This window comes from Mugil cephalus, chromosome 18, assembly GCF_022458985.1.
Source record: "Mugil cephalus isolate CIBA_MC_2020 chromosome 18, CIBA_Mcephalus_1.1, whole genome shotgun sequence".
NCBI lineage: Eukaryota > Metazoa > Chordata > Actinopteri > Mugiliformes > Mugilidae > Mugil > Mugil cephalus.
In genome coordinates, this window is record NC_061787.1 from 6,538,247 (window position 1) to 6,562,608 (window position 24,362).

The window sequence follows — 24,362 nt, forward strand, 5'->3', positions numbered from 1 at the left end:
ATATAAATACATATGCTTTTGCTCTTTATTTTTCAAATTTTGCTGTACATTTTTTTATGCATATTTTTTGTTTACAACTGAAGTCAAATTCTTGTATGTGGGCAGATACTTGGACAACAAAACTGATTCTAATTCTGTATAACTGTGCATGTGACATCATCTTATCTCAAAGGATGTATGGTTTCCCGTGTTCTGTCTGTGTGTGTGTGTGCGTGTGTGTGTATTCTTATGTCAGACAGGTTAATGTTAAGAAATAACGATAATGCATATCAACTATGCATATTTATAAGTAATAAGATACTTTGCTGTGGTTTGTTGGGGGAGTAGTACCTGCAAAAAAGACACCAGTAGGGTGAACAAATTGTGATTTTAAGGGTGTTGTTTGTCTCAGTGAGGGACAGGAGGACGCTGGATAAACTGCTCTCCATTATGCACAATCCGTTACAACTGAGCTACTTTGGCCAAATAGTTAATAGTTAATTTCCCTTGTGGATCCGTTACATTCTGTCTAAGTATGGCCCCAACATGTAAATATATAATCCCTGTAATAACTGTTTACTCTTGCACTTTAGTCACTTTACTCATGCAGTCATGTTTACATCTTGCATGTACAGATTGGAAAGTTAAAACATTTGTTTTCTTTGCATAGTTATTTGTATATACTTTGTATGTCATTTTGCTCACTCGGGCCTTATTAAAGTTTTCTGAATCTGAGGAACATACTCTTTTTTTTTTTTAAGAAACTTCCTCAGTGGGTCTTGTTTTCTTCATATTTCACCTTCCATAATGTTATTGGTTTCTATCACCTTCATACTTTGGGGTTGTTTTTTTGGCAGGAGTATGCTTTCAGGCGTGGCCACACAGTTTCACCATTTGCGCTTCGACTTCCTCTGTTTAAAGATACTTGCACACGTCGTGCACAGCACAGTTTCACAGTCTGATGGAATATGTGACCTCGACAGAAAGAGAGCATCAATGCGGAGGAAGAGAAATATGATTGCGGGTGAGTACGAGTATTTGAAGTCCCTCTTCTGTGGCCTGAACATTTCTGGATTTGAATCAGGGTGAAACTAGAATTTATGCAACCTGTCATTAGTAGGTGGGGATTTTTTTTGTTTGTTTTTTCAGGTGTTTTTTCCAGGATTTATTAGCATAAGTCTTTATCAGCATTTGCCAAGTTGTTCAACAAACAGTCTCACAAATTATGTCCTCTAAAAGTGTTTATGTGTAATAGTATGAGTTAATTTTAATTGCTTAAAAAAAGAAAAATAAAGACTGGTTCATATAAATATACAATAACATTGTTTAATAAATTAAAACACAACACAATAAATTTGTATTTTTATTGTTTCTGAAATTTTTGCATTGCACTTTTATATATTTGCTTCTTGTCATGATGAAAGATGAAAAAAAATGAAATATTTAGCCTTAATTCTTTAATTTCCCAAAAGAGGTTTAAAACAAAGTTCCAATTTTCTCTCTTTCAAGCTGTTCTCCTGTTGTGTGCTGTCGGCGCACTCGGCTCTGATGGTGCGGAGACCCAGAATTGTGTACCCAGTTATGAGGTAAGCAGTTTTAAGTGAGCAATAATCAATGGGTTAAAAACAAACAAACAAACAAAACAGTATATTTCTGAAATAATCATATTTTATTTTTTTTCTCCATAAGCCATGCTGACATACTTTTATAAACACATAAAGAATTAGGATGAGATACAAGCAGGCATGCATTTACTCTGTAGGTTTAACAGAACATGCTATATTAACAAATGAAGATGCAGTTTCTTCCATTATCTGAGGACCATACAAGCAATTAGACAAAGCTAAAAGCTGTTGAATAAAGGTGACTGGACTTGTAGAATTACTTGAAGATTTTTCGCCAGGTATCTACCCAAGTCTTCAAGAAATTCTACAAGTCTAGTGGCCTTTATTCGACGTCTTTTACCATGACCTGGATGACTGAGAACCTTCACAGACCATTAGACAAAGTCTTCTAGAGTAGGAAAAGCAAAAGTGCACAGCAGCAAGAGGTTGTAAAACACAAGAGGGGGAAATGACACTCTTGTTTCATCTCTTGATGTGTCAGATTGTGCTATTTTAGTTTCATCTTCAACGAAAAGGTGACAAGGTTGAAAATAAATGTTGGCACTGGAGAGTAGCTATTATTTCCCTTTCAGTCTGTGTACAGTACACGTCTCCATGTCAGAGGGGAATATTTTACATTCCGCTCCATCACGTTTACGTATGAGGTTGAGTTTGGTGTCAGTGTTACTTTTTTCTTATAAACGGCGCTTCAGATATTTAATAGACATTCATTTCTTACAAGCCCTCATGTTTATCTTTTTGTAAAGTATTTCATTGTAGCTCCACCTGCAGCCTCATCGGTGACATGCCTTCTACAAACCAATGCTTCAGTATTAATAGTCTAATTACGTCAAATGTAATAATAAATCAGACAGACAGACCAAACCGAAATAATTTTTACTTTAATAATTTAACTACATTTTCCAGCTAACTTTGTTGCTAATATTTCCGTCCTGGCACATTTACTTACCACACGGAAGCCATTTTTATCAGTTAATTCAAATGTTAGGGAAAAAAACACAAAATAAATCTACACAAAATTCACTTTCATGCAACCTAATGTTGGGGAATTAAATGTCTCGTCTTTCAGGTGGCGTGTTTACTGCCAGCTGATTATCTGAATGAGTCTGATCCTGTCAGGATGGACCTGTGTATGGGTAAGAAACTGGTCATCTCCCTGAAGGGCCTCCCTGGATCTCCTACCTGCCACTGGAAGAGAACAGATCATTCAGAAATGACAATGTGAGTGTGTTTGTGTGTGGGCTTAGCCGTGTTTTGTATTGCTGTATGTATATAATTAAAGTGACACATTTACTTAAACCTCCGCAGAAATGGAAGTCACGCCATGGTTATATCGGCACTGTCCGAGAAAGATTCAGGGACGTACACGCTGACTTGTCAAACAAACTCCACTCAGTCATCAGTAACTGTGAATCTCAATGTATTGAGTGAGTAACATCTCATCTTGTCTCCACACAAATGCTCCACCTCCACTCAGCACAGCAACAACAAGCACGAGGCAGTTTAATGGTTCAAAATGAATACAACTATGTCATTCATTTTCTAGGACCTCCAACAAGACCACGGCTGATGCTGGACGGTGTAAATGAACGAATGACATCCGCCCGTTTTAAATGCACCTCTGAGGGCTTCCCAAGGCCTGAAATACACTGGTCTGAGTAAGGCGATATCTTTTTCATTTATATTCACAGTTTTATAAAAAGTCTTGTATAAAAGCATGTTCCCTGAATGCCGGCGTTTTTCCTCCTTTCAAACAGAGGGAACACAGGGACATATGTTACTGTAGGGAATGAAGGTGCAGAGAGCAGCGTATCAGTTTCAGACTATCCTAAGTCTGAAGCGATGTGTTGTGCTACTAACACTGAAGGACAAGAATGCTCTCAACTCTACGACTATGGTAATTAATTGTAAACAAACATGCCATTAATTAAATACATCCTACAAAAGAAGAGTAAATTTAAAAAAAAAAACATGTTTCAGACTTTCAGACTGCGAGTGGTTCACAAGCTGAGGTTTCTAACTTGACCCTGAGCCCTGGTCAGACTTTACTTCTTCGCTGTCAAAAAGGAGGTTTTAATGGGGGATACCCAGTGTGGGAGAAGGATGGTGAAAGACTGGAGGCTAGAACTGTAGGATGTGACTTAAAGAAAGAGGTACAGTAAAGATTCACAGAATTTAATTAGACTTCAGTTGTCTTTCATGTCATAAAACTGTATCAATATTCCCAATGTTAACCACAACACTGACGTGTTTTTTTCTTCCAGATGTGCATTAAAAATGACAAACATGCTGGGAGACTGTTTGCCTTCCTTCTCATGACATCACTTAATTTTAACAACATTGGTACATACACCTGCCGGAATACAGACGGAAAAACTAAATCTTTTAACATACATGTCCAGGGTTAGTATGTTTGACTTTATTATTATTTTGCATAATACTGCAACCATGAAGTAAGTAAGTTGCATAAAATGTACTGCAGGCCGGCTGTACTTGTACTGATTTGTTACTGTGTTGCATCAGCTGAAGGTTTCCTCTCCGCCCAACTGAATGAGACCAAGATTTTATCAGCCAAGGACACGTCCAGCTTCAGCTTGCAAGCCACCGTCTCCTACTATCCTGTGCTGACGCACTGTTTCTGGGAGGCCCCTAATAAAACTGTAACAAAATGCATGAGGGATACATGGGTAACAAAGCACAGGTAATTTCAAGAACCAGCGGCACTACTGACAAATTTCTAAAAGCATGTAGAAATATGCAGAGTACTAAAAATCAACTCCATATGTGATAAAGTAATATGATATTTAGAACTCCTAGATGATTTCCATTTAAAGCTTTCGGTCATGATGCTGTTTTCTCAGGAATGTGATGCTACATCAGCCACTCGAGACGGGAGAATATAAGTTACACCTGGAGGCTGGAGGACACAAAGAAACAAAGACAATATCAGTGTGTGTTGTAGGTAAGTTAACGTGAAAGTCATTTAAAAAACATATATTTTACAGGTATATAATTGGTTCCTTAATACTTAAAATCCACTGATTTGGTTCCAGACACACCAAAGTTCAACTTCACTGAAGATAGTGAGCGGGTCGTGGTTCATACGTCAAGTCTTGTGCCAGCCAATTACTCTTGGCTATCTTGCTCTTCACTGAATGACAGGTATGGTAACTTTCACAGCTGCTCAGCTCAGAGGGCATAGTAGACCCTGGAGATTAAAAGTCACTATTCTTTTTCTCACCACAGTTGTGAAATAATTCACAATGAAACCGATTCTGACGTCCTTTGTGACAAGACGATCGAGAGAAATATGAGCAAATACTGGGAGGGCAGTACAGTGTATCTGAAGTTTTGCCTGACAAACTCCATCAACTCCTGGTGCGACAAACATCATTTAATTTGGCCAAAGACCTCCAAAGTATTGCAGCCTAAAGGTAGTGCCACCTTTTTTTTAAAATTTAAATTTTTTTAATTACTAATAAAAATGTCTTTGTTAAAAGCTGTTGTGCACACATTTCTGATTTTCAGATCATCCACAAGACGATGGCACCTTGCTGGTGCTGAAAGTAGGCAGTTTGTCTCTGCTTCTGGCTTTGGTGGTGGTCAGCGTGGTGCTCGTGTTTTTCATCAAGAAGAAGGTAAATGTGACGCTTCAACTCATAAACAAACACGAACAAAACGAGAGCATATGACACCAAAGCACTTGTGTTCCCAATAGAAGCCCCAGTATCAGCCTCAGCTTCAGATGATCCAGATGGTTGGACCCAACGACAACGATTACATTTACATCAACTTCAAGGACTTTCTGTACGACCAGAAATGGGAGTTTCCCAGGGAGAATCTGGAACTGGGTATGAATCATACTTGGCATTAAACAGGGCAGAAGAACTCTGACCCTTTTCTAAAGTAGTAATTTATATACTGTATATATACTCAGTACATTTACATGCTTGTGAAAAAAAATTGCCTTAGTCCGACTTTAACTGCACAACTTAAGTGCATGTAAACACAGTACTCCGACTAAAGTCGGAGTTCTCCTTATCCGATCAAGCAAATCGATTATCTTAGGCAGGTATATGCTCAGTCAGACTGTTAACTGGACAATGCCTGTGCACATGCACATCCAAGAAAGTCGGTCGCAGAAGAAGAAGGTAAACAGAGCTGGTAGAATAGCGCCATCTTATCTGCACTAGAAGTAGCACACACATTAAGTACGAGATTAAAAAAGATGAACTAACATCCATCTTGTTGTTGTTTGAAAAGCCGGTCTGCCGCATGAACGACTCTTGTTTATAATATGACGTAATAGGTCAACCGGAAAGGGGGCTGTATTAACCTGCTGACAATACACATATTGCCACCTAGTTTGGAGGAGGAGGACATGTTCCCGTGAGTTATTTGATTTTCTCCGTTGCATGCAAATGGGATGCATGCTATTTGAGCATGGGATAGGACCTCATGTAAATGTGCATGTTACGGGTAAACTCCTGCTGTGCTCTGAGCCATTGCACCGCAATTTAATTTGCATGAAAATCTAAAAGACAAATAAAGTCTGAGTGTCTAAGTCTAAAAGTAGTGATATAAAAGAATTACCTTTGAAAGTAAAGCACATGTCAGTCTAAATAAAATTACTCCAGTCTTTTTTTTTTCTCGAGTGGAAGTTTTCCAGTAGTTGGGAAGCAAGGGCTCCTTCAAATGGTGATGATACAAATCTGAAACATTACGCAGAATACACAAACAAACCATCCACATCCTCTAATCTTTACTTTAACCTCCCGAGACCCAGCTTCCTCATATGGGGACATTGTTTTTTAGGTTTGTTGCAGCTTATTCTGCTTCATTTAGACACTTTTGTTGGCTGTTAGCGAAGGGTCAATACACTTATGCTTATTACGTTTCTATCTTGATATGACGTGCAAATTAAACAAAATCACACAAACTCGTTGGAGGACGTTGGGATTTCATCATTTCCAATTATGCTTTTGCATTAAAATGAACAGTTGTATATTTTGGTTCTCAAATTGTAATATACAGTGAAATAATCCCTGTGTCCACATAATTTCTATCTAAAACTACTTCCAGTTGAAAGAGGATGCTTATTTTTTATACTTCTCGTGTCCAACTAATCCTAAATACCCAAATCTCAAAGATCTTAATCTTATTTTAAAGAAAATAAGATGAATTCCGAACTAATGCTTGGGACTCAGGAGGTTAAGTATTATTTAAATTGAGGTTTAGAGGGGAAATGTCATATGTCATTTGCTGTACACAGGTATATAAACATGCACAGGTGATGTTTTTCTTTTTTTTAGAAACTAAAGTGCCAATAGCATTATTATTCTCCTGTAAGTTCTTGCCTGTCTGGTTCACAGGTAAAGAACTGGGATCCGGCGCTTTTGGGATGGTGGTCCAAGCTACAGCTTATGGCATCAACAAGCCTGGAGTGTCGCAGCAGGTGGCCGTCAAGATGCTTAAAGGTCGGCGTTTACTCTGTGTGTCAGTGTTTTATTCTGCACGCTACAGGGGCTATTTCTGTGTCTGATCTGCTATTTGGCCCTGCAGAAAAACACCACTCTGTGGAGAAGGAGGCTCTCATGTCCGAGCTGAAGATGCTCACTCACATCGGCCACCACGACAACATTGTTAACCTGCTCGGCGCGTGCACAGACTCAGGTACGCTTACCTCTAAGATGAGCTAATTACAAACCTGCATAATAACTATACACGCACATTACAACTGACTATGTCCTGGGTATTTGTGATAGAAGGGACATTTATTTATTTACGTCTATTTTCCCCATGTAGGACCCATTTACCTGATCTTCCAGTACTGCTGTTATGGAGATTTGCTGAACTACCTGAAAATCAACAGCGACCGCTACCACAAATCTGTGACCGATGCGTTTAACAAGGACCGTTTCACCAGTCTTTACCACAACCTTAGGCTGGGGAAAAACCAGAGGTAGGAAGAGCTGTAAATTAAGGATGCAAAAAACAATAGTGGGAAGAAGACGGGTTTATATATAAGCACTGCCTATATCCTGTTGAAATGATTCTGTTTTTAGAGCTGATGGCACAAGAATCATGTCACCTTTGTGTCTTCTCAGTGAGCTAGAGCCAAGAATGGACACGTACGTGCCCATGTTCAGCTCTACCAGCAGGGGGCAGGAAGACATCGCCCTTCTCACCTTTAACTCCAATGACATGGACAGTTTTGAAGGTCAGAAATACTATTTGAATCCTGGAGATATATAGAGTAACTAGGCACTTTGAGATGTGCTCACTGTAATTTATTTGCAGACCCAGTGATGTTCGAAAATCCAGATGACGACAGGGATGACCTGGAGGCGCTGACCTTTGAGGATCTGCTAAGCTTTGCCTTTCAAGTGGCTAAAGGAATGGAGTTCCTGTCTTCCAAGCACGTAAGAAACAAAAAAAAAGGGTCAAAATGATTTATAACACACTCACAGTTTATGCTTTGCGGTTGTGGTTTGTCAATTTATTTTTTATTTTTTACATTTACAATCAAAAATGATAATTAGTCTAGATGGAAATTTTTTTCTCAGATTAATAGACGTAAACAGAGAACGCAAAACATGAAACCTATTGATGATTGCTCCTGTTCCTCTTCAGTGTATCCATCGCGACCTGGCAGCTCGAAACGTGTTAGTGACAAAGGGCCGGCTGGTGAAGATCGGTGACTTTGGGCTGGCTCGGGACATCGACAACGACTCCAACTACGTTGTGAGAGGAAACGTATGTCAGATTATACTTTCACATCATTCAGTTGTTGTCATGGTTGAGGTTTTTGTTTTTATGAAATCACATTACTGTGTGTGGGTGTCTTCCTCTAGGTGCGTTTGCCGGTGAAGTGGATGGCACCAGAGAGCATCTTTCAGGGCTTGTACACCATGAAGAGTGACGTCTGGGCTTACGGCATCCTGCTCTGGGAGATCTTCTCACTCGGTAGCTTTCACAGACGCTTAGACATTTCAAATTTAAGCTCTGAGTCGATCCCTGTGACATGATGAGTTATTTTTTTTTTTCCCCCTCAGGCGTCACTCCGTATCCTGGCATGAAGGTGGATCACACGTTCTACTCGATGATTGAGAGAGGATTTATGATGGACTGTCCGTACTATGCCGACAAGTTAGTGTAAGTATCTGTGCTCTGCATGCAGATCTTAGGCTCCTCCAGTAAAACCAACGCAGCATTTAAAGGGATTTACGGCACACACAAGTTTGTAATTACACAGAACAATACACTATGTTTGGAAAAAACGGTATGCTTTATTATGGCTAGTTATATATGAATCAGTGGCGACATCTTCAGTCAGTGGTAAAAAGTACATTAACTCAATTTTTAAGAGTATTTAAGCTATACAGGAGTCTATTAATTAGAATCAGCTTTACTGGCCAAGTGTATGTGCGCATACGAGGAAGTTGACTCCAGTCACTCTGTTCAATGGAAACAAACAAATATATAAAAAAATATATAAAAACTGTACAACATAAATTAGACTTTCAGAATAAAAGAATTTAGAGAAAGGAATAAAGGGCAGAAGCAGATATATACAATGAACTTGAACAGCAAGTATATACGATTAATAAGTCAAGCAAGACTAGCTAGGATTACTTGATACTCTGTTTATTGTTGTTCATAATCTACTTTTGGTATTATGAGTAAATATGGCTCAGATGAATTCTGTCATTTTGAATATTTTTAAGATATAAATAAGAGGGAAGCATACTTTCTTCCAAATCAAACAAATAGACCATCAATATTTAACTCACAGATATAGAAAAGCTTCATTTTTAGAATGCAAAGGAGCTGAATCTAAGTATACTCTGTCATCTGTGTGTTTCATTTTCAGCTATGAAATGATGTGTAAGTGTTGGGCCTTGGAACCCAGCAACCGCCCGTCTTTCTCCAAGCTGGTGTCCTTCATGTATGACCTGCTCACAGACAGAGAGGATATGGTGGGTGTTTCTTTTTTTTTTTTTTTTGTTTATTTTGTATTGTTTGTTCGATGTAGAGTTGTGAGAATGTGAATACAGTATCTGGTCTATAAGCAACGTAATATTACTCCTTCTCCCTCCACAGCTCTACTATAACATGCTCAACCAGGATTCCAGCGAGTACCAAAATGCATCTGCAATTTTGGACATTTCAAGCTCGACGAAGCACGACGACGACGACAAGACACAGGCGGGCAACGACTACTGCAAAACCAATGCGACTGAAGACAGCAAAGCAGAAGTGTGTGACTCAGTCGTTGTGGCAGCTGAAGAGAAAGAGGAGAAGGAGGAGGAGGAGGAGAAGATTGAGAATGAGGAGAAGAAGCCTTTTGATATGGAGTGATCAAGCAAGTTGACGATAAAAACATATAATCTATTATTCTCTCAGGATTTACAGTAGAATGCACCTGCTTTATATAATATTCATGTGTGGTACGCATTTTTAGACTCATAGATGCGACTGAATATATCTCAAGTAGCATGTATTTAACGTATATATTTTCATAATCTGCTGACATGAAGAAATTTAAATATGTGTTGAATAATATTTTTCTTAAAATGTGGTATGTATATATTTTTCTTAAATATTTTTGAAAAATAGGTTTGAGAAAAGGATCCTAAATACTCTCACACATTGGAGCTATGGAGGTTTTAAATTTCATGATATTACATTTTGTAATACTATGCATAGGTAAACTTTTGTTTTATTCATTTGTACGACACTTTTAAAGTATCATATATTCACTTTTGTATCACAGTTACCTGTTTTTTTTAAGGCAAGCTTTCTGAAGGTAGAATATATTAATGGATTATTTTACAATGTATTTTATTATATCAAGTTTAAGTATTATACCTGCAGTAAAATGTACTTTACTCATCAAATAAAAAAAAACAATAAAAGCAATTTGTGTTTGTCAGAGTATTTAATGTGCAGGGTTTCTACAGGTCTAGTAAGCATTTCATAACAAAAAATAAAATATCAGAAATTAAAGTAACTTTATCCTTCCCTGTAAATTTTACTCAAGTATCAAACTTCAGTATTTGCCAGTATTTATGTCTATATAACACTCACAGGAAAGCATCTTGTTTTTCTTTTTGCCATGTTTTAACTCACTTAAGCTGAAAGTACAAGGTGATACACAACTACAAGCCCCAACCCCTACAACCTACAAGACTTGAATGGTTGGCTTCAAGGTAAAGCTCAGCAACAACGCCTGTCAAACAGACTAGTACAGACGTACCAACTGGAGAAACCCACCGGCAATGGGAAAGACATAATCCCATTCAAGGGCAAAGGTCAGAGCATTGCAGTCAACCATGGTGCTGAGTCCATCCAACCGAGCACTTTGGGCAATCTCATCTGTGACAATGAAGAACATTACATCAGTCGCTGCCCTAGCATTTAAGTGGACAAGTGGATAACAGCGGAAAAGCGGTGCTGGAACCTCAAGAAACCTTCCAGTGACTGTGGTGATATCTGTCTCCAAGTGCTCCACAGCGATGCTCGGTGCTGGTCCACCGACCCACAGTCCAGAACCTCAGAGTCGAGTATATTTGACGCCCAGCATAACCTCCAGCCAGGTGCTCCTAAAGGTGGTTCCTGATGCTGAGGAACAATTCTGATTCAGTAGAAACTTTCACTGTACAAGATGACGGAGCACAACAAACTTGCTAACAGCGCTCTGCGGTCAGATGTGGCCCACCTCCAAGGGTCAAAGGTTAATTTTGATATCTCCCCCAAAGGCAACCCACGGAGGAGGTTCAAAGTGCAGGGAGCATTTACAGCAGCAGGTCTAGACCTAGCAGAGCAAACCTACCCTGTGCAGATGCTCAGAGGATCCAATCCAATGATGGACCCATAGCTTTCCTCACTGCCCTAGGATGGGCACTGCAAGGGGCAGAGAGGTGTGCACCAGAGCAAACATCAGTGCAACAATGCTATTTCACTTAATTTGCCAGCCCAGATGATCTCCTGTACCGGAATATCGAGAAGTTGTGGCAACTTCATGTTGTACCTTTTCGAAATGAGAAAACGGTCGTCCGCTCTCGTGAGTACCAAGATTCATTGAACCTTCTGGAAAGGAAAACACGGTGCCTGGAAGTTGAAGGAGTTCACCACTATGCATGGTCAGCCTCCTGAGGAAAATAGGAGCACCAAAGCTAAACAGCTCCACCCATTCAGTCATGACTCATCTAAGGGCAACAGAGAAGTGACTCGACTTATCGAGCTTCCTGTACTTCAGAGACTCTTGAAGAATCCCTGGTTTTGTAACTTTTACACGAGGAAATGTGGGCGCGGCTGTTCAGAATTCTTCAAGCTAGAACTATTTATGCGGCTTTCGGCTTTTATTTTGAAGGGGGCGTTTTATTTTGACGACAGTTTACGCAGTTCCATTTCTTTTCTTTACATTCTTCACTCTAGATGTTTACAGGGGTACAGCAGTCACCGGCGCTGTAAGTTGTGGTAATAGTGACCTCACCTTTGCACTTTTTAAAATGTCGCGATTGTATGTCTGTTAAGTCTTTAGTTTACTTTCAGTTCATATATGCACGATTCAGGGTTAAAGTAGCACTTATAAAATACTGGATGACTGATGCTGTTAAACGTATTTTTATTCACTGTATTTTAGTTTAATATGTTTTACATACTGTGTTTTTCGGGGGTAATGTATTTAACTTACAGCAGTATGCAAAGATGACCCAGTCCTTTATTTCTTGTTATATATTTTGAGAAACTGCTCTGTACACCAAAACGCATCGCTGTGCGCACAGGAGTGCGCAGGAAGAGAAATATGATTGCGGGTGAGTACGACTTTGGGTGGTCCCTCCTCTGTGGAATAACGTGAATAAAGGCGAAACTGAAAGTACAATTTATGCAATATGTCATTAGTAAGGTGGGTATGTTTTTAAAACCATTTACCAGGATCATGTTTAATTTAGATTTCGAGAGTTATTAGCATAAGTCTTTAGCAGCGTTTGCCAAGTTGTTCAACAAACAGTCTGACACATGATGTCCTCTAAAACTGTTTACCTATAATAGCAAGAGTTAAATTTAATTACTTAAAAAAAAGAAAGAAATATACTGTGTAATATAAAATATACAATAATACTGTACACAATAAATTTGTTTGGTTTCGTTCTTCTTGGACACACCGGTCCCTCCACTACCCGGACAGGCCGCAGAGGAACCGCCGATTGAATACCCCGCCGGAGTCCCTCCACCTCCAGCCATGGATAAGGGGACGGGGCTACCTCCTCCACCACCTCCTCCTCCTCCACCACCACCACCACCGCCGTGCAGCGGCAGGCTCGCAATGGACGGATCCTCGTGCAGGAATTGACACTCGTCTCCATAGAAGCAGGTTTTGTCTTTCGCGTAATATCGGCAAAACTTCACCTTGACATTGGGTATCCCGGCACCCCCGAGCGGAGCAGCTGAAGGTGGAAGTCCACTGTTCATGGCACCGCTGCTGCAGCCACTGCTGCCGGAAGACACTCAAACATAGAGAGACGCAGACAGATAGCTAGCCAGCCAGCTAGCACGCAAACAGCTTCCCCTTAACGGAGCAGATAAATATCACTTCAGCTGGTGAAGTCCACAGTACTCACATTATAAGGCTAAGTTGCATTTGGTTTGCAGGAATGTGTATTGCATGCGGGGAGTCCTGGTGGTGGTCGTTGTTGTTGTCGCTATCCATGCAGCTGCCTTTCTTTGCAAAGTAGCCTGTTGTTGTTTTTGCTCGCAGTCAGGCTGCTCTGCTATGGCTAGAGAGCTAGCGTAGGGCATTGTGGGTACTGGCTGAGAGTTTACCTGCTGCAGATTCAACTTGCAGCGCTGTGGCACGATTCGGTGCGTAAGAAAGGAGGAGAGGGATACGTTTAAATGTGTAAAAAAAGTTGTATATATTGTATTTTTTTTAGTTTGTTTTTCTCAGTTATGTTTGCCTTGTGTGCTGTGTGGAATTATCACATTACTTTTACTACTGGCTACAGGTGCAAAAATACATTTCACTGTGCACTGAGCAGTTCACAATAAATAAAACTTTACATCAAATATATGTACTCATTGTTCAACTCTGTTGTGTGTGTGTGTGTGTGTGTATATATATATAAATACATATGCTTTTGCTCTTTATTTTTCAAATTTTGCTGTACATTTTTTTACGCATATTTTTTGTTTACAACTGAAGTCAAATTCTTGTATGTGGGCAGATACTTGGACAACAAAACTGATTCTAATTCTGTATAACTGTGCATGTGACATCATCTTATCTCAAAGGATGTATGGTTTCCCGTGTTCTGTCTGTGTGTGTGTGTGCGTGTGTGTGTATTCTTATGTCAGACAGGTTAATGTTAAGAAATAACGATAATGCATATCAACTATGCATATTTATAAGTAATAAGATACTTTGCTGTGGTTTGTTGGGGGAGTAGTACCTGCAAAAAAGACACCAGTAGGGTGAACAAATTGTGATTTTTAGGGAGTTGTTTGTCTCAGTGAGGGACAGGAGGACGCTGGATAAACTGCTCTCCGTTATGCACAATCCGTTACAACTGAGCTACTTTGGCCAAATAGTTAATAGTTAATTTCCCTTGTGGATCCGTTACATTCTGTCTAAGTATGGCCCCAACATGTAAATATATAATCCCTGTAATAACTGTTTACTCTTGCACTTTAGTCACTTTACTCATGCAGTCATGTTTACATCTTCCATGTACAGATTGGAAAGTTAAAACATTTGTTTTCTTTGCATAGTTATTTGTATATACTTTGTATGTCATTTTGCTCACTCGGGCCTTATTAAAGTTTTCTGAATCTGAGGAACATGCTCTTTTTTTTTTTTAAGAAACTCCCTCAGTGGGTCTTGTTTTCTACATATTTCACCTTCCATAATGTTATTGGTTTCTATCACCTTTATACTTTGGGGGTGTTTTTTTGGCAGGAGTATGCTTTCAGGCGTGGCCACACAGTTTCACCATTTGCGCTTCGACTTCCTCTGTTTAAAGATACTTGCACACGTCGTGCACAGCACAGTTTCACAGTCTGATGTAATATGTGACCTCGACAGAAAGAGAGCATCAATGCGGAGGAAGAGAAATATGATTGCGGGTGAGTACGAGTATTTGAAGTCCCTCTTCTGTGGCCTGAACATTTCTGGATTTGAATCAGGGTGAAACTAGATTTTATGCAACCTGTCATTAGTAGGTGGGGATTTTTTTTGTTTGTTTTTTCAGGTGTTTTTTCCAGGATTTATTAGCATAAGTCTTTATCAGCATTTGCCAAGTTGTTCAACAAACAGTCTCACAAATGATGTCCTCTAAAAGTGTTTATGTGTAATAGTATGAGTTAATTTTAATTACTTAAAAAAAGAAAAATAAAGACTGGTTCATATAAATATACAATAACATTGTTAAATAAATTAAAACACAACACAATAAATTTGTATTTTTATTGTTTCTGAAATTTTTGCATTGCACTTTTATATATTTGCTTCTTGTCATGATGAAAGATGAAAAAAGATGAAATATTTAGCCTTAATTCTTTAATTTCCCAAAAGAGGTTTAAAACAAAGTTCCAATTTTTTCTCTGTCAAGCTGTTCTCCTGTTGTGTGCTGTCAGCGCACTCGGCTCTGATGGTGCGGAGCCCCAGAATTGTGTACCCAGTTATGAGGTAAGCAGTTTTAAGTGAGCAATAATCAATGGGTTAAAAACAAACAAACAAACAAAACAGTATATTTCTGAAATAATCATATTTTATTTTTTTTTCTCCATAAGCCATGCTGACATACTTTTATAAACACATAAAGAATTAGGATGAGATACAAGCAGGCATGCATTTACTCTGTAGGTTTAACAGAACATGCTATATTAACAAATGAAGATGCAGTTTCTTCCATTATCTGAGGACCATACAAGCAATTAGACAAAGCTAAAAGCTGTTGAATAAAGGCGACTGGACTTGTAGAATTACTTGAAGATTTTTCGCCAGGTGTCAACCCAAGTCTTCAAGAAATTCTACAAGTCTAGTGGCCTTTATTCGACGTCTTTTACCATGACCTGGATGACTGAGAACCTTCACAGACCATTAGACAAAGTCTTCTAGGGTAGGAAAAGCAAAAGTGCACAGCAGCAAGAGGTTGTAAAACACAAGAGGGGGAAATGACACTCTTGTTTCATCTCTTGATGTGTCAGATTGTGCTATTTTAGTTTCATCTTCAACGAAAAGGTGACAAGGTTGAAAATAAATGTTGGCACTGGAGAGTAGCTATTATTTCCCTTTCAGTCTGTGTACAGTACACGTCTCCATGTCAGAGGGGAATATTTTACATTCCGCTCCATCACGTTTACGTACGAGGTTGAGTTTGGTGTTAGTGTTACTTTTTCTTTTAAACGCCGCTTCAGATATTTAATACACACATTAAATTCTTACAAGCCCTCATGTTTATCTTTTTGTAAAGTATTTCATTGTGGCTCCACCTGCAGCCTCATCGGTGACATGCCTTCTACAAACCAATGCTTCAGTATTAATAGTCTAATTACGTCAAATGTAATAATAAATCAGACAGACAGACCAAACCGAAATAATTTTTACTTTAATAATTTAACTACATTTTCCAGCTAACTTTGTTGCTAATATTTCCGTCCTGGCACATTTACTTACCACACGGAAGCCATTTTTATCAGTTAATTCAAATGTTAGGGAAAGAAACACAAAATAAATCTACACAAAATTCACTTTCATGCAACCTAATGTTGGGGAATTAAATGTCTCGTCTTTCAGGTGGCGTGTTTACTGCCAGCTGATTATCTGAATGAGTCTGATCCTGTCACGATGGACCTGTTTATGGGTAAGAAACTGGTCATCTCCCTGAAGGGCCTCCCTGGATCTTTTACCTGCCACTGGAACAGAACAGATCATTCAGAAATGACAATGTGAGTGTGTTTGTGTGTGGGCTTAGCCGTGTTTTGTATTGCTGTATGTATATAATTAAAGTGACACATTTACTTAAACCTCCACAGAAACGGGAGTCACGCCATGGTTATATCAGCACTGTCTGAGAAAGATTCAGGGACGTACACGCTGACTTGTCAAACAAACTCCACTCAGTCATCAGTAACTGTGAATCTCAATGTATTGAGTGAGTAACATCTCATCTTGTCTCCACACAAATGCTCCACCTCCACTCAGCACAGCAACAACAAGCACGAGGCAGTTTAATGGTTCAAAATGAATAAAACTGTCATTCATTTTCTAGGACCTCCAACAAGACCACGGCTGATGCTGGACCGTGTAAATAAACGAATAAAATCCGCCCTATTTAAATGCACCTCTGAGGGCTTCCCAAGGCCTGAAATACAGTGGTCTGAGTAAGGCGATATCTTTTTCATTTATATTCACAGTTTTATAAAAAGTCTTGTATAAAAGCATGTTCCCTGAATGCCGGCGTTTTTCCTCCTTTCAAACAGAGAGAAGAAAGGGACATATGTTACTGTAGGGAATGAAGGTGCAGAGAGAAGCGTATCAGTTTCAAACTATCCTAAGTCTGAAGTGATGTGTTGTGCTACTAACACTGAAGGACAAGAATGCTCTCAACTCTACGACTATGGTAATTAATTGTAAACAAAATGCCATTAATTAAATACATCCTACAAAAGAAGAGTAAATTTAAAAAAACATGTTTCAGACTTTCAGACTGCGAGTGGTTCACAAGCTGAGGTTTCTAACTTGACCCTGAGCCCTGGTCAGACTTTACTTCTTCGCTGTCAAAAAGGAGGTTATACTTGGCCATACCCAGTGTGGGAGAAGGATGGCGAAAGGCTGGAGGCTAGAACTGTAGGATGTGACTTAAAGAAAGAGGTACAGTAAAGATACACGGAAATTAATGAGACTCTCCTTCAGTTGTCTTTCATGTCATAAAACTGTATCGATATTCCCAATGTTAACCACAACACTGACGTGTTTTTTTCTTCCAGATGTGCATTAAAAATTACCGACATGCTGGGAGACTGTTTGCCTACCTTCTCATGACATCACTTAATTTTAACAACAGTGGTACATACACCTGCCGGAATACAGACGGAAAAACTAAATCTTTTAACATACATGTCCAGGGTTAGTATGTTTGACTTTATTATTATTCTGCATAATACTGCAACCATGAAATAAGTAAGTTGCATAAAATGTACTGCAGGCCGGCTGTACTTGTACTGATTTGTTACTGTGTTGCATCAGCTGAAGGTTTCCTCTCTGCCCAACTGAATGAGACCAAGATTTTATCAGCCGAGGACATGTCCAGCTTCAGCTTGCAAGCCACCGTCTCCTACTATCCTCTGCTGACGCACTGTTTCTGGGAGGCCCCTAATAAAACTGTAACAAAATGCACGAGGGATACATGGGTGACAAAGCACAGGTAATTTCAAGAACAAGCGGCACTACTGACAAACTTCTAAAAGCGTGTAGAAATATGCAGAGTACTAAAAATCGACTCCATATGCGATAAAATAATATGACATTTAGAACTCCTAGATGATTTCCATTTAAAGCTTTCGGTCATGATGCTGTTTTCTCAGGAATGTGATGCTACATCAGCCACTCGAGACGGGAGAATATAAGTTACACCTGGAGGCTGGAGGACACAAAGAAACAAAGACAATATCAGTGTGTGTTGTAGGTAAGTTAACGTGAAAGTCATTTAAAAAACATATATTTTACAGGTATATTATTGGTTCCTTAATACTTAAAATCCACTGATTTGGTTCCAGACACACCAAAGTTCACCTTCACTGAAGATGATGATGAGGTCATGGTTCATACGTCAAGTCTTGTGCCAGCCAATTACTCTTGGCTATCTTGCTCTTCAATGAATGACAGGTATGGTTACTTTCACGGCTGCTCAGCTCAGAGGGCATAGTAGACCCTGGAGATTAAAAGTCACTACTCTTTTTCTCACCACAGTTGTGAAATAATTCACAATGAAACCGATTCTGACGTCCTTTGTGACAAGATGATCAAGAGAAATATGAGCAAATACTGGGAGGGCAGTACAGTGTATCTGAAGTTTTGCCTGACAAACTCCATCAACTCCTGGTGCGACAAATATCATTTAATTTGGCCAAAGACCTCCAAAGTATTGCAGCCTAAAGGTAGTACCACCTTTTTTTTTTTAAATTTAAATTTTTTTAATTACTAATAAAAATGTCTTTGTTAAAAGCTGTTGTGCACACATTTCTGATTTTCAGATCATCCACAAGACGATGGCACCTTGCTGGTGCTGAAAGTAGGCAGTTTGTCTCTGCTTCTGGCTTTGGTGGTGGTCAGCGTGGTGCTCGTGTTTGTCATCAAAAAGAAGGTAAATGTGACGCTTCAACTCATAAACAAACACAAACAAAACGAGAGCATATGACACCAAAGCTCTTGTGTTCCCAATAGAAGCCCCAGTATCAGCCTCAGCTTCAGATGATCCAGATGGTTGGACCCAACGACAACGATTACATTTACATCAACTTCAAGGACTTTCTGTACGACCAGAAATGGGAGTTTCCCAGGGAGAATCTGGAACTGGGTATGAATCATACTTGGCATTAAACAGGGCAGAAGAACTCTGACCCTTTTCTAAAGTAGTAATTTATATACTGTATATATACTCAGTACATTTACATGCTTGTGAAAAAAAATTGCCTTAGTCCGACTTTAACTGCACAACTTAAGTGCATGTAAACACAGTACTCCGACTAAAGTCGGAGTTCTCCTTATCCGATTATCTTAGGCAGGTATATGCTCAGTCAGACTGTTAACTGGACAATGCCTGTGCACATGCACATCCAAGAAAGTCAGTCGCAGAAGAAGAAGGTAAACAGAGCTGGTAGAATAGCGCCATCTTATCTGCACTAGAAGTAGCACGCACATTAAGTACGAGATTAAAAAAGATGAACTAGCATCCATCTTGTTGTTGTTTGAAAAGCCGGTCTGCCGCATGAACGACTCTTGTTTATAATATGACGTAATAGGTCAACCGGAAAGGGGGCTGTATTAACCTGCTGACAATACACATATTGCCACCTAGTGTGGAGGAGGAGGACATGTTCCCGTGAGTTATTTGATTTTCTCCGTTGCATGCAAATGGGATGCATGCTATTTGAGCATGGGATAGGACCTCATGTAAATGTGCATGTTACGGGTAAACTCCTGCTGTGCTCTGAGCCATTGCACCGCAATTTAATTTGCATGGAAATCTAAAAGACAAATAAAGTCTGAGTGTCTAAGTCTAAAAGTAGCGATATAAAAGAATTACCTTTGAAAGTAAAGCACATGTCAGTCTAAATAAAATTACTCCAGTCTTTTTTTTTTTCTCGAGTGGAAGTTTTCCAGTAGTTGGGAAGCAAGGGCTCCTTCAAATGGTGATGATACAAATCTGAAACATTACGCAGAATACACAAACAAACCATCCACATCCTCTAATCTTTACTTTAACCTCCCGAGACCCAGCTTCCTCATATGGGGACATTGTGTTTTAGGTTTGTTGCAGCTTATTCTGCTTCATTTAGACACTTTTGTTGGCTGTTAGCGAAGGGTCAATACACTTATGCTTATTACGTTTCTATCTTGATATGACGTGCAAATTAAACAAAATCACACGAACTCGTTGGAGGACATTGGGATTTCATCATTTCCAATTATGCTTTTGCATTAAAATGAACAGTTGTATATTTTGGTTCTCAAATTGTAATATACAGTGAAATAATCCCTGTGTCCACATAATTTCTATTTAAAACTACTTCCAGTTGAAAGAGGATGCTTATTTTTTATACTTCTCGTGTCCAACTAATCCCAAATACCCAAATCTCAAAGATCTTAATCTTATTTTAAAGAAATTAAGATGAATTCCGAACTAATGCTTGGGTCTCAGGAGGTTAAGTATTATTTAAATTGAGGTTTAGAGGGGAAATGTCATATGTCATTTACTGTACACAGGTGTATAAATCTGCACAGGTGATCTGCACAGTGCCAATAGCATTATTATTCTCCTGTAAGTTCTTGCCTGTCTGGTTCACAGGTAAAGAACTGGGATCCGGCGCTTTTGGGATGGTGGTCCAAGCTACAGCTTATGGCATCAACAAGCCTGGAGTGTCGCAGCAGGTGGCCGTCAAGATGCTTAAAGGTCGGCGTTTACTCTGTGTGTCAGTGTTTTATTCTGCACGCTACAGGGGCTATTTCTGTGTCTGATCTGCTATTTGGCCCTGCAGAAAAACACCACTCTGTGGAGAAGGAGGCTCTCATGTCCGAGCTGAAGATGCTCACTCACATCGGCCACCACGACAACATTGTTAACCTGCTCGGCGCGTGCACAGACTCAGGTACGCTTACCTCTAAGATGAGCTAATTACAAACCTGCATAATAACTATACACGCACATTACAACTGACTATGTCCTGGGTATTTGTGATAGAAGGGACATTTATTTATTAACGTTTATTTTCCCCATGTAGGACCCATTTACCTGATCTTCCAGTACTGCTGTTATGGAGATTTGCTGAACTACCTGAAAATCAACAGCGACCGCTACCACAAATCTGTGACCGATGCGTTTAACAAGGACCGTTTCACCAGTCTTTACCACAACCTTAGGCTGGGGAAAAACCAGAGGTAGGAAGAGCTGTAAATTAAGGATGCAAAAAACAATAGTGGGAAGAAGACGGGTTTATATATAAGCACTGCCTATATCCTGTTGAAATGATTCTGTTTTTAGAGCTGATGGCACAAGAATCATGTCACCTTTGTGTCTTCTCAGTGAGCTAGAGCCAAGAATGGAAACGTACGTGCCCATGTTCAGCTCTACCAGCAGGGGGCAGGAAGACATCGCCCTTCTCACCTTTAACTCCAATGACATGGACAGTTTTGAAGGTCAGAAATACTATTTGAATCCTGGAGAACGTCCATGTTGTCGTGGTAGAAATACATAATCGTGAGATATATAGAGTAACTAGGCACTTTGAGATGTGCTCACTGTAATTTATTTGCAGACCCAGTGATGTTCGAAAATCCAGATGACGACAGGGATGACCTGGAGGCGCTGACCTTTGAGGATCTGCTGAGCTTTGCCTTTCAAGTGGCTAAAGGAATGGAGTTCCTGTCTTCCAAGCACGTAAGAAACAAAAAAAAAGGGTCAAAATGATTTATAACACGCTCACAGTTTATGCTTTGCGGATTAATAGGCGTAAACAGAGAACGCAAAACATGAAACCTATTGATGATTGCTCCTGTTCCTCTTCAGTGTATCCATCGCGACCTGGCAGCTCGAAACGTGTTAGTGACAAAGGGCCGGCTGGTGAAGATCGGTGACTTTGGGCTGGCTCGGGACATCGACAACGACTCCAACTACGTTGTGAGAGGAAACGTATGTCAGATTATACTTTCACATCATTCAGTTGTTGTCATGGTTGATGTTTTTGTTTTTATGAAATCACATTACTGTGCGTGGGTGTCTTCCTCTAGGTGCGTTTGCCGGTGAAGTGGATGGCACCAGAGAGCATCTTTCAGGGCTTGTACACCATGAAGAGTGACGTCTGGGCTTACGGCATCCTGCTCTGGGAGATCTTTTCACTCGGTAGCTTTCACAGACGCTTAGACATTTCAAATTTAAGCTCTGAGTCGATCCCTGTGACATGATGAGTTATTTTTTTTTTCCCCCTCAGGCGTCACTCCGTATCCTGGCATGAAGGTGGATCACAAGTTCTACTCGATGATTGAGAGAGGATTTATGATGGACTGTCCGTACTATGCCGACAAGTTAGTGTAAGTATCTGTGCTCTGCATGCAGATCTTAGGCTCCTCCAGTAAAACCAACGCAGCATTTAAGGGATTTACACAAGTTTGTAATTACACAGAACAATACACTATGTTTGGAAAAAACGGTATGCTTTATTATGGCTAGTTATATATGAATCAGTGGCGACATCTTCAGTCAGTGGTAAAAAGTACATTAACTCAATTTTTAAGAGTATTTAAGCTATACAGGAGTCTATTAATTAGAATCAGCTTTACTGGCCAAGTGTATGTGCGCATACGAGGAAGTTGACTCCAGTCACTCTGTTCAATGGAAACAAACAAATATATAAAAACTGTACAACATAAATTAGACTTTCAGAATAAAAGAATTTAGAGAAAGGAATAAAGGGCAGAAGCAGATACATACAATGAACTTGAACAGCAAGTATATACGATTAATAAGTCAAGCAAGACTAGCTAGGATTACTTGCTACTCTGTTTATTGTTGTTCATAATCTACTTTTGGTATTATGAGTAAATATGGCTCAGATGAATTCTGTCATTTTGAATATTTTTAAGATATAAATAAGAGGGAAGCATACTTTCTTCCAAATCAAACAAATAGACCATCAATATTTAACTCACAGATATAGAAAAGCTTCATTTTTAGAATGCAAAGGAGCTGAATCTAAGTATACTCTGTCATCTGTGTGTTTCATTTTCAGCTATGAAATGATGTGTAAGTGTTGGGCCTTGGAACCCAGCAACCGCCCGTCTTTCTCCAAGCTGGTGTCCTTCATGTATGACCTGCTCACAGACAGAGAGGATATGGTGGGTGTTTCTTTTTTTTGTTTATTTTGTATTGTTTGTTCGATGTAGAGTTGTGAGAATGTGAATACAATATCTGGTCTATAAGCAACATAATATTACTCCTCCCTCCACAGCTCTACTATAACATGCTCAACCAGGATTCCAGCGAGTACCAAAATGCATCTGCAATTTTGGACATTTCAAGCTTGACGAAGCACGACGACGACGACAAGACACAGGCGGGCAACGACTACTGCAAAACCAATGCGACTGAAGACAGCAAAGCAGAAGTGTGTGACTCAGTCGTTGTGGCAGCTGAAGAGAAAGAGGAGAAGGAGGAGAAGGAGGAGGAGGAGGAGGAGGAGGAGAAGATTGAGGATGAGGAGAAGAAGCCTTTTGATATGGAGTGATCAAGCAAGTTGACGATAAAAACATATAATCTATTATTCTCTCAGGATTTACAGTAGAATGCACCTGCTTTATATAATATTCATGTGTGGTACGCATTTTTAGACTCATAGATGCGACTGAATATATCTCAAGTAGCATGTATTTAACGTATATATTTTCATAATCTGCTGACATGAAGAAATTTAAATATGTGTTGAATAATATTTTTCTTAAAATGTGGTATGTATATATTTTTCTTAAATATTTTTGAAAAATAGGTTTGAGAAAAGGATCCTAAATACTCTCACACAGTGGAGCAATGGAGTTGGAGATTTTTTCTAACTGAGCAACTTTTGGTTTTAAATTTCATAATATTACATTTTGTAATACTATGCATAGGTAAACTTTTGTTTTATTCATTTGTACGACACTTTTAAAGTATCATATATTCACTTTTGTATCACAGTTACCTGTTTTTTTCAAGGCAAGCTTTCTGAAGGTAGAATATATTAATGGATTATTTTACAATGTATTTTATTATATCAAGTTTAAGTATTATACCTGCAGTAAAATGTACTTTACTCATCAAATAAAAAAAAACAATAAAAGCAATTTGTGTTTGTCAGAGTATTTAATGTGCAGGGTTTCTACAGGTCTAGTAAGCATTTCATAACAAAAAATAAAATATCAGAAATTAAAGTAACTTTATCCTTCCCTGTAAATTTTACTCAAGTATCAAACTTCAGTATTTGCCAGTATTTATGTCTATATAA

At 39.2% G+C, this 24,362-nt stretch overlaps 2 protein-coding genes across 4 annotated transcripts; both read left to right on the forward strand.

Moving 5' to 3' along the window:
* Positions 1 to 863: 863 nt before the first annotated feature.
* LOC124995437 (receptor-type tyrosine-protein kinase FLT3-like) lies at positions 864 to 24,201 on the forward strand. Of its 2 annotated transcripts, XR_007110705.1 has the most exons (25): positions 864 to 1,003; positions 1,489 to 1,565; positions 2,674 to 2,825; positions 2,913 to 3,031; positions 3,151 to 3,262; positions 3,362 to 3,501; positions 3,585 to 3,757; positions 3,869 to 4,007; positions 4,128 to 4,305; positions 4,466 to 4,566; positions 4,658 to 4,766; positions 4,851 to 5,038; positions 5,133 to 5,242; positions 5,323 to 5,455; positions 6,977 to 7,081; positions 7,167 to 7,277; positions 7,410 to 7,566; positions 7,712 to 7,824; positions 7,905 to 8,026; positions 8,238 to 8,360; positions 8,459 to 8,570; positions 8,660 to 8,759; positions 9,478 to 9,583; positions 9,708 to 10,270; positions 23,915 to 24,201. XR_007110705.1 is itself a non-coding variant. In XM_047567791.1 (24 exons), the coding sequence occupies exons 1-24, from the start codon at positions 976 to 978 to the stop codon at positions 9,963 to 9,965; spliced, it is 3,066 nt and encodes a 1,021-aa protein (XP_047423747.1). In that variant the 5' UTR covers positions 864 to 975; the 3' UTR covers positions 9,966 to 10,526. The 2 variants fall into 2 exon arrangements, 1 of the variants encoding a protein (XP_047423747.1); XM_047567791.1 differs by lacking the exon at positions 23,915 to 24,201 and having other exon boundaries at positions 9,708 to 10,526.
* On the forward strand, positions 11,504 to 24,201 carry LOC124995438 (receptor-type tyrosine-protein kinase FLT3-like). Of its 2 annotated transcripts, none has more exons than XM_047567794.1 (24): positions 11,504 to 12,424; positions 15,218 to 15,294; positions 16,405 to 16,556; positions 16,644 to 16,762; positions 16,880 to 16,991; positions 17,091 to 17,230; positions 17,309 to 17,481; positions 17,598 to 17,736; positions 17,857 to 18,034; positions 18,195 to 18,295; positions 18,387 to 18,495; positions 18,580 to 18,767; positions 18,864 to 18,973; positions 19,054 to 19,186; positions 20,678 to 20,782; positions 20,868 to 20,978; positions 21,111 to 21,267; positions 21,413 to 21,525; positions 21,645 to 21,766; positions 21,896 to 22,018; positions 22,117 to 22,228; positions 22,317 to 22,416; positions 23,115 to 23,220; positions 23,334 to 24,201. In XM_047567794.1, exons 1-24 carry the CDS (start codon positions 12,415 to 12,417, stop codon positions 23,607 to 23,609), a joined length of 3,066 nt encoding a protein of 1,021 aa, XP_047423750.1. In that variant the 5' UTR covers positions 11,504 to 12,414; the 3' UTR covers positions 23,610 to 24,201. The 2 variants fall into 2 exon arrangements, with proteins under 2 accessions (XP_047423750.1, XP_047423749.1); XM_047567793.1 differs by lacking the exon at positions 11,504 to 12,424 and adding an exon at positions 14,615 to 14,732.
* Positions 24,202 to 24,362: the final 161 nt, after the last annotated feature.

Bases quoted from the DNA above. Each gene is read 5' to 3' on its own strand.
- LOC124995437 (XM_047567791.1), top strand. From the start codon at position 976: ATGCGGAGGAAGAGAAATATGATTGCGG. The intron at 4,008-4,127 runs GTTAGTATGTTT...GTGTTGCATCAG, and splicing joins TTTTAACATACATGTCCAGG to CTGAAGGTTTCCTCTCCGCC. The intron at 8,571-8,659 runs GTAGCTTTCACA...TTTCCCCCTCAG, and splicing joins CTGGGAGATCTTCTCACTCG to GCGTCACTCCGTATCCTGGC.
- LOC124995438 (XM_047567793.1), top strand. From the start codon at position 14,705: ATGCGGAGGAAGAGAAATATGATTGCGG. The intron at 20,979-21,110 runs GTACGCTTACCT...TTCCCCATGTAG, and splicing joins CGGCGCGTGCACAGACTCAG to GACCCATTTACCTGATCTTC. The intron at 22,417-23,114 runs GTAAGTATCTGT...TTTCATTTTCAG, and splicing joins TACTATGCCGACAAGTTAGT to CTATGAAATGATGTGTAAGT.